The 11,523-nt window shown below is 47.4% G+C and overlaps 1 protein-coding gene across 2 annotated transcripts in view; it reads left to right on the forward strand.

The window, feature by feature from the left end:
* Positions 1 to 7,146, forward strand: part of PTPN3 (protein tyrosine phosphatase, non-receptor type 3) — a 120,151-nt gene extending 113,005 nt beyond the window's left edge. For both annotated transcript variants that reach the window (XM_025360111.1, XM_025360110.1), the window contains 4 exons: positions 1,823 to 1,951; positions 2,905 to 3,050; positions 3,566 to 3,701; positions 5,744 to 7,146. In XM_025360111.1, the coding sequence (XP_025215896.1) occupies positions 1,823 to 1,951; positions 2,905 to 3,050; positions 3,566 to 3,701; positions 5,744 to 5,821 (489 nt within the window). In that variant the 3' untranslated portion in view covers positions 5,822 to 7,146. The remainder of the gene's footprint in view (positions 1 to 1,822; positions 1,952 to 2,904; positions 3,051 to 3,565; positions 3,702 to 5,743) is intronic.
* The last annotated feature ends 4,377 nt before the right edge of the window (positions 7,147 to 11,523 follow it).

Consider the following 11,523-nt stretch of genomic DNA (forward strand, 5'->3'; position numbering starts at 1 on the left):
TCAGCATCATCACCCCTCATTGCAGCAGCATTAATGTGGAGACTGAGGCCCAAAGAAGTTAAGTAATTTGCCGGAGATCGCTAACCAAATATGTTTAGTAGAATTTATTAACCAAGGTTGAAACTCAGGATTTCCATAGACTTGTTCTTTCCACTGCACCCCCAATTTTTTCAGATCCAAATTGAGCTGCAATCTGTATTTGGTCAGAGGTAAAGAGAGAGTCTAGTACTGGTCAGATTCACTGTGGAATAAGGGAAACCTCTCTGGCAGTACAGATATTCGTAGTTCTGCCTTGCATAGGTTGATCTCGTCAGAGAATATCTTCCCTGCAGTTATCTTGTGGGCAGGACCATTGGGAGCCTACAGGGCAGGGATTTATCCTTCCTGTGCAGATGAGGATGCGAGAGAGAACTTGTGTCTGTCAACTGTGCCTTGGTCCCCACAGCCCTTAACCCCTCATGTCTAAGCAAAGTCACAAAATGGCTACTAGCCGAAATTACCCATGTTTAAGGTTTCCAAGTAAATTCTTAACTCCAGCTTTCTGATGGCATACTTTAATTTCAAGTATTCACTGTGACATTTGAAAGTAAGAATAGAGAGGCTGTTTCCCAACAAATTACACATGTCTTTTGGTTATACCACTTTTCCACCATGAACAAATGTAATTCTTACTTAAGTTGCTATAACCACATACAGGCTTGGGGGAAAATGCTTGTTTAATAAGTTAGGATCTAAATGACAAAAGGATCTATGATGGGATGGACAGCCTAGCCCTGAAGTTTGCTTAGAAGCCAGAGGCAGGTGCTAAGATGGCTTATAGGACAAGCTGCAGGTTTTAGAAGCGGGGATAGAAATTGGGGAGGGTGGTGGGATCAGCCCATCTGTGAGGATAGCACAGCCATATTGAAAGACACTGGGGTGCCATAGGAAGAGTGCTGGCCTGCATCACTGCAGCCCCATGGCCTTGGGCAAGTCACTCAATCCCGAGTAGCCCTGGGTTCCTTGTCTGCTGTGTGGGATATCACCTCTTTAGGGCATCACCTAAGAAAGCCTTCAAGGGCTTCGGAGACACTTCTCCAGTGAGAAAGGTATTCATCTCGATTTGGGAGTCCCTTAATCTGGGTTTTTGTGGAACCTCATCACTCTTACTCAAGCTGGTATATAACCCATGACAGCAGCAGAAGTAATGGCCACCCCTGGCCTGCCCCCGACAGCGGCTAAGCTCTGCACACCCATGCCAGCTGCCTCACCAGCATTGAAGCAGGAGCCATCTCCATCTTTCTGGTGGAAAACAGGAAAATCAGAGAGGTTAAGCAACTGTTTTGACATCATCTGGCTGACAAATGGAGGAGGAAAGGATCCCAGCAGAGTTGTGTGTGACACCAGATGTGTGCCCTTAACTGCCGTGCCTGGAGGCCTCCCCCTCAAAAGGGTGGGGAGGATGGTGGAGGAAGGGTGCAGGATGAGGGGCCGTTGGAGGCGGGGAGGGGCATGAGGGGCTGCGGTCGGGGAGGGTAGAGAGGTTGCTCACAGGCCAAGGTCCTGCATCTGAGGCCACTGGTGCTGAAGACGCTGCGTCTCTCGTCCTCCTCCTCCAGGCTGCAGCCTGGGGCTGAGTGGAGACCTACGGCCTGGTCCCTGGCAGGCTGCCCCCACCCCGCCCTGAGAAACAGCTGATGGACTTGGCTGAGTTTGTTTTCTCCCATCAGCTCTCTCGGGTGTGCATGAGAGGATGCCTAACCTGTCCGCCTGTCCAGGGTTAACTGCTTGTGTGGACACCCCACAGAGGGAGCTCACATATACTCTCGGTGGTTCCTTACAGACCAAATGTCACCAGTACTGGCCGGATCCCCCCGACGTCATGGACTACGGCAGCTTTCACATCCAGTGTCAGTCAGAGGACTGCACCATTGCCTATGTGTCCCGAGAAATGCTGGTCACAAACACCCAGGTGAGCCGCAGCCTGAAGGGCACAGTGGAGGGGCAGGTGCTGAATCAGCGGCCGCTGTCATCTCAGGTGGTCACGCTTCTAGGTGTGTCCTCTGTTTCCACCTGGTGTCAGTAAGCGCGCAAGACTGCCCATCAAACAGCTGGGGCCCAGAGTTCATAGTGGCCCTAGTCACTACAGGCAGGAGGTGCAAACAGCCCAGCATCCATCGACGGAGGAATGGATAAACCGCACATGGTCTGTCCATACAATGGAATATGATTCAGCCTTTAAACGGAAGGAGATTCTGACCCCTGCTACAACATAGGGCAACTTTGAGTGTATTATGCTAAGTGAAATAAGCCAGACATAGAAAGACACATACTGTAGGATTCGACTTCTGTGAAGTGCCTAGAGTAGTCCATAGAGACAGAAAGTAGAACGGCGGTTGCCAAGGGCTTGGGGAAGGAGGAGAAAGGAGATCTATGGACATTATGCCATATGGCATAATGAGTGCGGGGTTTATGTTTGTGGGATATTTTAAAGTTCTGGAAATAGGTAATGGTGATGGCTGTACAGCATTGCAAGTATTCTCAGTGCCACTGAACTGTACATTTACATGTGGTTACAGTGGTAAGCCTCATGTTAGTGTATTTTGCCACAGTTGGAAAAAAAAAAAAAACAAAAAAAACAGTGAGCATGTGTGGCCCCTAATGGCAAGTACCATAGGAGCAAATGGAGGAGATCTGGGCAGAAGTGATCAAGGAAGGCAGCCCTGCAGGACAGGCCCACAGCAGAGCCTGAGAGGGGATGGGGATCTCTGGGGAAGGAGGGAAGGAATTGCTAGTGGCCACAGCAGGGCTGTGCACAGAGGGAGAAAGCATCAGGAGACAGGGCCACCCTTGTGTCTGGGTTGGGGCTGGGTCCTCATGCTGACCACCAGGATGGGCTCACCAAGGCCACTGCATCTCCCACAGACCGGAGAAGAACACACAGTGACACATCTCCAGTACGTCGCGTGGCCTGACCACGGTGTGCCCGATGACTCCTCCGACTTTCTGGAATTTGTAAACTATGTGAGGTCTCTGAGAGTGGACAGCGAGCCCGTCCTAGTTCACTGCAGGTATGGCGCTTGCCGTTTTGTTAGGTTTAGAATCCTTTCCCCGTTGGAAAAGGCCTGAAGAGAATTGGCAGGCACCAGACCCACCCTACATCCCACAAAGTAGTGTGCCCTTACAAACCTCTGTTGACTGTGGTTCTTCACCATTTCAAAAGTGATTTGGAATTTTATGAAATCCTAACTTTGTGAATGTAGCACAGAACTGAAGAAGAAAGTCCCCTCACACACCTTTCTCCTGTCCTTCTGTCAGCTGACCTTCGTCATAGGTGTGTGTGAGAAAGAGAGTGGGTTTGGCACTTCACAGTGGCCCTCTTTCCACTGCCTGCTAGGCCCCAGCCTCGGATGTGTGAGGATAGGCTGTCTCAGCCTGTTTGAGAGCACACGCTCAGTGTGTGTTTTGTCTTCTCAAAGGCTAGGGGAGGAAAGTCCCTTTGGAGTCAGTGGGGAACTGCTTGCTGGGCCATGCGAAGAAAAGGCTACCAGTCAAATCCCAAGTCTCTCTTCTGTCCCCTCTCCAGTGCTGGAATAGGTCGAACCGGTGTGTTGGTCACTATGGAAACAGCCATGTGCCTAACTGAGAGGAACCTGCCTGTTTACCCACTGGATATTGTCCGAAAAATGCGAGACCAGCGCGCCATGATGGTGCAGACATCAGTGAGTAGAAATCCAGTAATAACAGTGGCTGGCGCTTTCTGAGCGCTTACACCAGGCAGGCCTGAGAGAAGGGCTTTGTGAGTCAACAGACTACAGCTCAGGGGGACTGAATCACTTGCCCAAGGTCACAGATCTTATCAGCGGCTACAGCCCACACCCATCTCACCTCTGAGCTCTGCTGCCTCTGTGGTTTATTTCCTGCCAGCCCGTCTGTCAGGGAACAGCCCTGGTTGCATTCTGTATCATTGAACAATTATTTGTCCATCACCCCCCCCGCCCCACCTAGACCTGGGTACCCCTTTTGGCTCAGTGGATGTTGCATATGACTCTACTTTGAGCTCTGGCCCACTCGTGTGGTGCTTGAGTACCTGCAATGTCCTCCACAGGCAGGACAGAGCTCAAAGTAGGGTCATGTGCAACATCCTTTTGTCCTCAAGAGGAACTCTTGGGGATTTCCCCTGGAATTGCAAGCGGGGCAGTGAAGCGGTGTGGAAAGAGCATGATTAAGTCCGCACCACAAATGGAACAACCTTTGCATAAGTCCTGAACCTTTCTCCAAGCTTCAGCTTCCCTGTGCAAAATGGGGACCATCCCACATTCATCCATTCATTCATTCATTCATTCATTTGACAAAGAATGGTGCAGAGACTGAAGCTTGTATCTAGTAGGAGAACTGGATTAGTCTATGCTAAGTGTCAGCAGCAATGAGGGAAGTTGAGGGCTGTCTGAGAACATGGTGGAAGAGTTACCTAAAGCAGGATTGAAGGCTTCCTAGAGAAGTGGCCTCTCTGGCAAAACCCCCAGGATACGTGAGGAGTTAGCAAAGAAAGGAGCAGGAGCTATATGTTCCAACCAGCTGTGTCTCTTCACAGGCTGTGGACAAAGTTTATAAGATTTCCCTGATAGATTTTAAGCTTTGGTAGTGTTATATTAGTTTGTACCCAGAAAATCTTAAGAGAAAAAAAATCGGCTTATGTTATTAGGGCCATTCTCCGCCTTGTTTTTTGCTATGGAAGACCTCGTGACTGGTTAAAAAGAAAAAAGTTCATCATCCTGGAAGATTTTCCCAGCTGGAAGCCGGGCACGGTGACTCATGCCTGTAATCCCAGCACTTTGGCAGGCTGAGGGAAGTGGATCACTTGAGATCAGGAGTTCGAGACCAACCTGGCTAACGTAGCGAAACCCCATCTCTACTGAAAATACAAAAATTAGCCAGGCATGGTGGCATGTGCCCATAGTCCCAGCCACTTGGGAGGATGAGGCAGGAGAATTGCTCGAACCTGGGAGGTGGAGGTTGCAGTGAGCCAAGATTACGCCACTGCACTCCAGCCTGAGTGACAGAACAAGACTCGGTCTCAAAAACTAGATAGATAGATAGATTAGATAGATAGATAGATAGATAGATAGATAGATAGATAGATAGATAGATAGATAGATAGATAGATAGATAGATAATGATTGATTGATTTTCCTAGCTGGAGAAGCTCAGACTACATGCTTTTTCCCCCTGTATACTTTGCTACAATATGTGTCTTAGGTATTTGCTAATATAAATAACTGTATCCTGCAGAGCCTCTTTCAGTGGCTCTGCTTTGTAAAACAATCCAGACTCCTTACCCTGGCACAAGGTGCCCACAACTAGGTCCCAGCCCACCTGGGCAACCCCTCCTCCTCCACATGCCCAGGTGTTGAGTCCAAGAGCAGGCTCATTGACCCCATTTCTCAAAATGGGCTCTTACTGGGGCTTCCACACTTCCACTTACAAGAATGGCCGCCCTGCGGGGACCTTTGCTGCTTTCCGACTCCCCCAGACTGCCAATTCCTCCCTCTGTCATGTTTCCATGACACTTTGTCCATCTGCCTCTGGGAGTGCCCCCTCCCCATGTCATAATGGAACTAGGGCTTCACAGGTGTACCTGGCCTGTGGTCCAGAGTTGGTGCTCAGGGAATGTTTACAAATGCTGCAAAAGACCCACCGGTACAGGGTGAGAGGCAGCCTTTCCCGGAGCTACAGGACTTGACAGCTTTTTTTTCTTTTCCAGAGCCAGTACAAGTTTGTGTGTGAAGCGATTCTTCGTGTGTATGAAGAAGGTTTAGTCCAAATGCTGGATCCTAGTTAAGACAACTGTGAAAACGTTCATTCCTCTTTCCCAAGGGCATCCTCCTTGAGAGAGGAGGACAGACCTCTCTGGAAGCAGCAAGAGGAACCAGTAGCTGTGGGAAGGGAATGGGCACCTCTGAACCCAGGCACTTTAAACTTCTATAGAAAAGATATCGTGTACATAGGAACTGGTGTAGATAAGCATGCAATTATGGCATCATGTAGGCCTGTATTTCTATGGAAAGATACAAAAGGGATCTCAGTTTGAGGCCTATCCTAATGCCTTCTTCCCTAACGTCACCACACACACCCCTGTCGGCATCCTGGAGCAATTGAGACGGGACACCCACAGAGCTGTTGACCTCCCAGCAACAAGATGGTGTGGTTATCTCGGGTTGTTTGGATGTTTTGTTTGTTTCTATGTGTCATACTGTAAGGGCTGAGCTTTCTGTGCTTCTAGGTGGAGCTGGAACAGTTCAGATTCACCTGCCCCGATGCTAAGGAAACCCTGACGAATGTACTAGATGGCAGGGTGCTGGGGGTCAGGCTGAAGGCTGAGCAACACCTCTCTGCCCTCCCTCCTTTTGTCCCATCTCCCGGCGACTTCCAATATTCATGTTTCTGAGAATCGTGTCCCTCTTCAGGTTCCCTCTTGGTGTCTGACCTGGATTAGTAATGTGCATTCAGGTGAATTTTCAGCTGAGGCTCTGAGAACTGGGACTCTCAGTGTGTTCTGGTCATCTTGTGGCTTAGTTGTAGAAGCAGATGTGTCTCTTGCCTCTGCTTGCCTCCTACTGCACACTCAGCACCCACGACTGGAATCACCGACTACTGAATCTCCTACATGTATTGCTGCTACTTCAAGCTCCTCCACTTGAAACCTTATGATTTTCCCAAGGGGAGATGGGACAGTGTCATCTAAATATTCCGAATGTTTGGCCTTCTGAGAAAAGAGCTTCTAGTAATTGAACCATGGGAAACACAGCTTCTGGAGGGTTGGCCACGCGGGTGTGTACGTGTGTGTGCCCAGGGGTGAGTGTTTCTCAGGATTCCTAACGATTCAAATTACCGTTGAGTATATATAAAGAATGAGTCTCTGTATAGAAGAACAAATGTGTGCATTCACCCCCAGTCACAATGGTCTCCATTGCATTTCAAAGGAGAGGATCAGACTATCTGAATATAAACACAATCTGATGTTAATTTATTCTAAGAACACCATCATTTTGATTGTCCTAAAGAATTCTGCCTTTGTGAATACTGTGTTAAATTTCTTAAAATTTGTGACAGGATTGTAGCAAATTATTATTTAAGGAAAATAAATTGCATAAACATTTAATGTGGTATTTTTAAACAGCGGTTTTTATGTACTCAGAAGAGGAAGTTAAGCCAGGTTCTTAATGGTATTTATAGAAAAGATGTTTTCATATTATAATGCACATAAATGAAGCCATTTTGATATTCAGCAAATTGGGTGCCAGTTGAATAGTTTGCTGGTGGCAAGACAGATAAAGACCTATATAGGGGTTCTTTATCTCCAGAGCTAGCATATTTACTTGCATGCTTTCTGTCTTTTCCACATGGATATTTTACTGCTAAGTGGCAGAGGTGGAAGGGAGATGTCACACAGTACCATAACCCCATACTGAAAACAAGAAACCACCAGAAAGTTTGCAGCTAAGGGGCAGGGGATTCAGTTCCTGCACCCACTCAGCACTACTTGCAGGCCTGGTCACTTAGAAGCTCTACCTCTCTTTCATTATCTGTAAAATAAAAACAATACTTAGGACTTTAGTTTGAACGTGAGGATTGAATAAGATCATGCTATTCATGTGACTTTTTATCACCTGGAACAGCAACAGACACTGCTGTGGGTGAGTTACTTAGAAAAATTTACTTATCAGTGATTAGCCTAAAAACACATCAGTCAAAAGGAGAATCCACTGGGTTTTTGTTTCTCTTCTTAGAGACAGGGTCTCACTGTCACCCAAGCTGGAGTACAGTGGCATGAGCATTGTTCACTGCAGCATCAAATTCCTGGGCTCAAGCAATCCTTGCACCTCAGCCTCCTGAGTAGCCGGGGCTATAGGCACTTGCCACCTCACCTGGTTCTTTTTGTTTTTTTGTAGAGACAGGAACTTGATGTGTTGCCTGGACTGGTCTCAAACTCCTTGGCCTCAAGTGATCTTCCCACCTCAGCCTCCAAAACTGTTGGGATTATAGGCGTGAGCCACTGCACCCAGCCTAACTGGGTTTTTATGAGAGGAAAATGGAAAATGCTCTTCTAGAAGAGAGAAAACAAGAGCACAAAATAATCTGGACTCCCAAAAATTCTCTCAGCAAAGCTCCAAGAAAGGGGAGGGTGGAGGGAACACTGGCATAAATTTAAATGCCATTAGGATATTTAGCAAATCATTACTGTTTGGTAAAAATGCATCGTCACCCTGTGTGCAAAATACTTGCAAAGTAGTCTAAATGTCTTTGGAGATGGGTGTTTTACTGTTTTTTTCAAAACCAAATTGTTTATTATGGTTTCAGAAATGTGGCCATGATGGTCACATAAATTTCTAAAAAGCCTACCAAAGGTTGCAAGCAGTCTTTTCTGCCACTGGGCAGGCCAGCAGTTCAGACCCAGCAGAGGTTGCCAGGAACAAAATCCAGGAAATACTGGGAAGAACAAGACAAGAGAATTATCTAAAAGAGCAAACAACATAAGTAAATCCTGTAGCTATTACCAATTAAAATCCATAGCTCAAGATTCCTGTTTCACTACCTTATGCACTTAAGCAATTATACTTAAGCCTTTTTTTAGTCCTAAGTGAAGAACTTCATCAGAATCAGGATAAATATTTTGCCTGGGAAATTTGGCTGGATATGAATGGAGAAGACATTTACATCCTACGTTCTGGCACTTTCTGAAAGATCTAATTAAACTCCACGTTGATGTGCCAATTTAATCAAGATGAGAGATCCCTGCTGGTGTCACCCTCTAGAACCCACACTTGGTGTTCTGACTTTCCAGAAGAAAAATTGCAACTCAGTTTGGTTAGGGGGCAGTGGTTGGATCACACGCTTGTACTAGTCTTTCGTTTTCGACCACAGTAATTCATATTTAAATACGCTTTTAGATTAGTTTGGACACTCGCTGCTGTGTTGCTACTTGACTTTTTTTTTTTTTTTTTCCCCTTTGTCCCTCAGAAATGAGCATTTGAGGGCAAGCGGAAAAGACCTCTTTATCCTTCAGAGGCAATAGAGAGGCAGCAGACATGGGGGAAGACTATGAGAGGCAGGGCTTGGGTCTAGATCTGGACTTAGTCAAGTTATGTTGCCCTCAACCCTGAGTTTTCTTAGATGTAAAAAGGGAAGGTTGGGCTGGGCTAGTGAGGTCAAGACTTGCCATTCTGGGAGCCTGATATTCCAGAGAATCAAAATTAATACTAAACCAAAGCTTTATGGCTGCTACAGAGACATGTCACATTTCTGTGACTTGTCACCAAGAGGTTGTCCCTCAGACTTTGGCGCTGTTAAATGCAAAGACAAGGATGGCCGCCCCCTCGTTCTTGCTTGTTGTCCTCAGCTGAGAGCAGTCTCGGTAAAGATGGCAAAGATTCGGTGACCTCCGACCGGGGACCAAATGCTTGATAGTCTGATGGCCGGGCTGGGCCACGATTCTCATAGCTCTCATTCTGTTTGGAGCAACCAAAGGATTTGTGTGAAGTTATTTGGAAAAGGATCTTAACTGAGCAGCAATCTTTTCTGTGTATTTGGAATGTTTTTCATTCTGACCTGTTCTGTCAGTGATTCTACTGAAAAACAATTTGATCAATATAAAAACGCTCAAGCTATGCAACACTGTTATTGTCTGTTGACATTTTTATTCTAATTGATTTCTGCAAATCTTTTCTTATTTGTGTTTGCTTTTTCCTTTCATTTTAAATCAACTCTTTTGGAGGCGAATGCTCTCTGCTCATCTCCACCTTCCCTCTGGTCAGGAGCATGAACTCCCGTGTTGGCCTTGTCCTGGGGTATTAGTCCATTCTCATGCTGCTAATAAAGACATACCTGAGACAGGGTAATTTATGAAAGAAAGGGGTTCAATGGACTCACAATTCCACGGGGCTGGGGAGGCCTCACAATCATGGTGGAAGGCGAATGAGAAGCAAAGTCACATCTTACATGTTGGCAGGCAAGAGAGCTTGTGCAGGGGAACTCTAAAGCCATCCGATCTCATGAGACTTATCCACTGCCATGAGAACAGTATGGGGGAGACCTCCCCCATGATTCAGTTATCTCCACCTGCCTCCACTCTTGACATGTGGGGATTATTACAATCCAAGGTGACATTTGGGTGGGGACGTAGCCAAATTATATCACCTGGTGTGGCAAATTCTAGATCCGAATTAGGTTCCACCATCCTGACGAGTAGCTTTCACATAGTACGAGTTCACCTTTTGTCCTGCAGGGCTGCCAGGGTGGCTCCATGGTCACCAGGGTCCCACGTTCCTCCCCACTTGTTGCTTGGCCATCCTCACATTCCAGCTAGCAGGAGAGAGGCAAGGGGAGCAGAAAAGCGTGACCCCTCCCTGGAGGGGACTGCACCTGGGTATTGTACATCCTGTTGATCAGAACTTTGTCACAGGGCCATACCTACTGCAAGGAAGAGAGTAGAGGGAAGGTCATTTTTATTCCAGGAAACCATGTGCCTAACAAATTCAGGGCTTCTATCTCTGAGAAACGATAGGTTTGAGGGACAATTAGTGCTCTGCCATCACTCAACACTTTGGCTGCCCTTCTACGGTGACATAGATAGAGTCTGCTCTGTAGCCCAGGCTGGAGTGTAGTGGCACAATCACAGCCCACTGCAGCCTTGATTTCCTAGACTCAAGCAATCCTCCCACCTCAACCTCCCTAGTAGCTAAGACTATAGGTGTGTGCCACCACACCCAGCTAATTTTTTTTTTTTTTTTTTTTTTTTTGAGACGGAGTCTCGCTTTGTCACCCAGGCTGGAGTGCAGTGGCGCGGTCTCGGCTCACTGCAAGCTCCGCCTCCCAGGTTCACGCCATTCTCCTGCCTCAGCCTCCCAAGTAGCTGGGACTACAGGCGCCCGCCACGACGCCCGGCTAGTTTGTATTTTTAGTAGAGATGGGATTTCACCATGTTAGCCACGATGGTCTCGATCTCCTGACCTCGTGATCCGCCTGCCTCGGCCTCCCAAAGTGCTGGGATTACAGGCGTGAGCCACTGCGCCCGGCCCACCCAGCTAATTTTTAAAAATTTTTGTGGAGACAGGATCTTGCTGTGTTGACCAGGTTGGTCCCAAACTCCTGGGCTCAAGTGATCCTCCCATGTTGGCATTCCCAAAGGGAGGGATTACAGGCGTAAGGCACCGCACCTGACCCACCACAGCTTCTATAGCCTGCTTACTCCTTGGGCAGTTTGTGGGGAGTCCCCAAGGTTACTTTCATGGTTCAGGAAGACCAGGCATGCAGTTTCTTAGATAATAGAATCCATCAGCTGCTCATAGCGGAAGATCTGCTCTGCTTCAGCCCCTTCGACTTAAACGTGGTTGCCTTGAGGCTGCCTGGAAGAGAAGCATTGGTGGGAGCAACACCCTTAGTCTGGTCTTTGAAGCAACCTAGTTTGCATTTTCTGGCAGAGAAGCCTTATCTGCACTAAGGCTGCAACTTCAAGGCCACTGCGCTTAATAGCTGCAGTTCGAA

The sequence above is a fragment of the Theropithecus gelada genome, chromosome 15, assembly GCF_003255815.1.
Source record: "Theropithecus gelada isolate Dixy chromosome 15, Tgel_1.0, whole genome shotgun sequence".
In the NCBI taxonomy this organism is placed as follows: domain Eukaryota; kingdom Metazoa; phylum Chordata; class Mammalia; order Primates; family Cercopithecidae; genus Theropithecus; species Theropithecus gelada.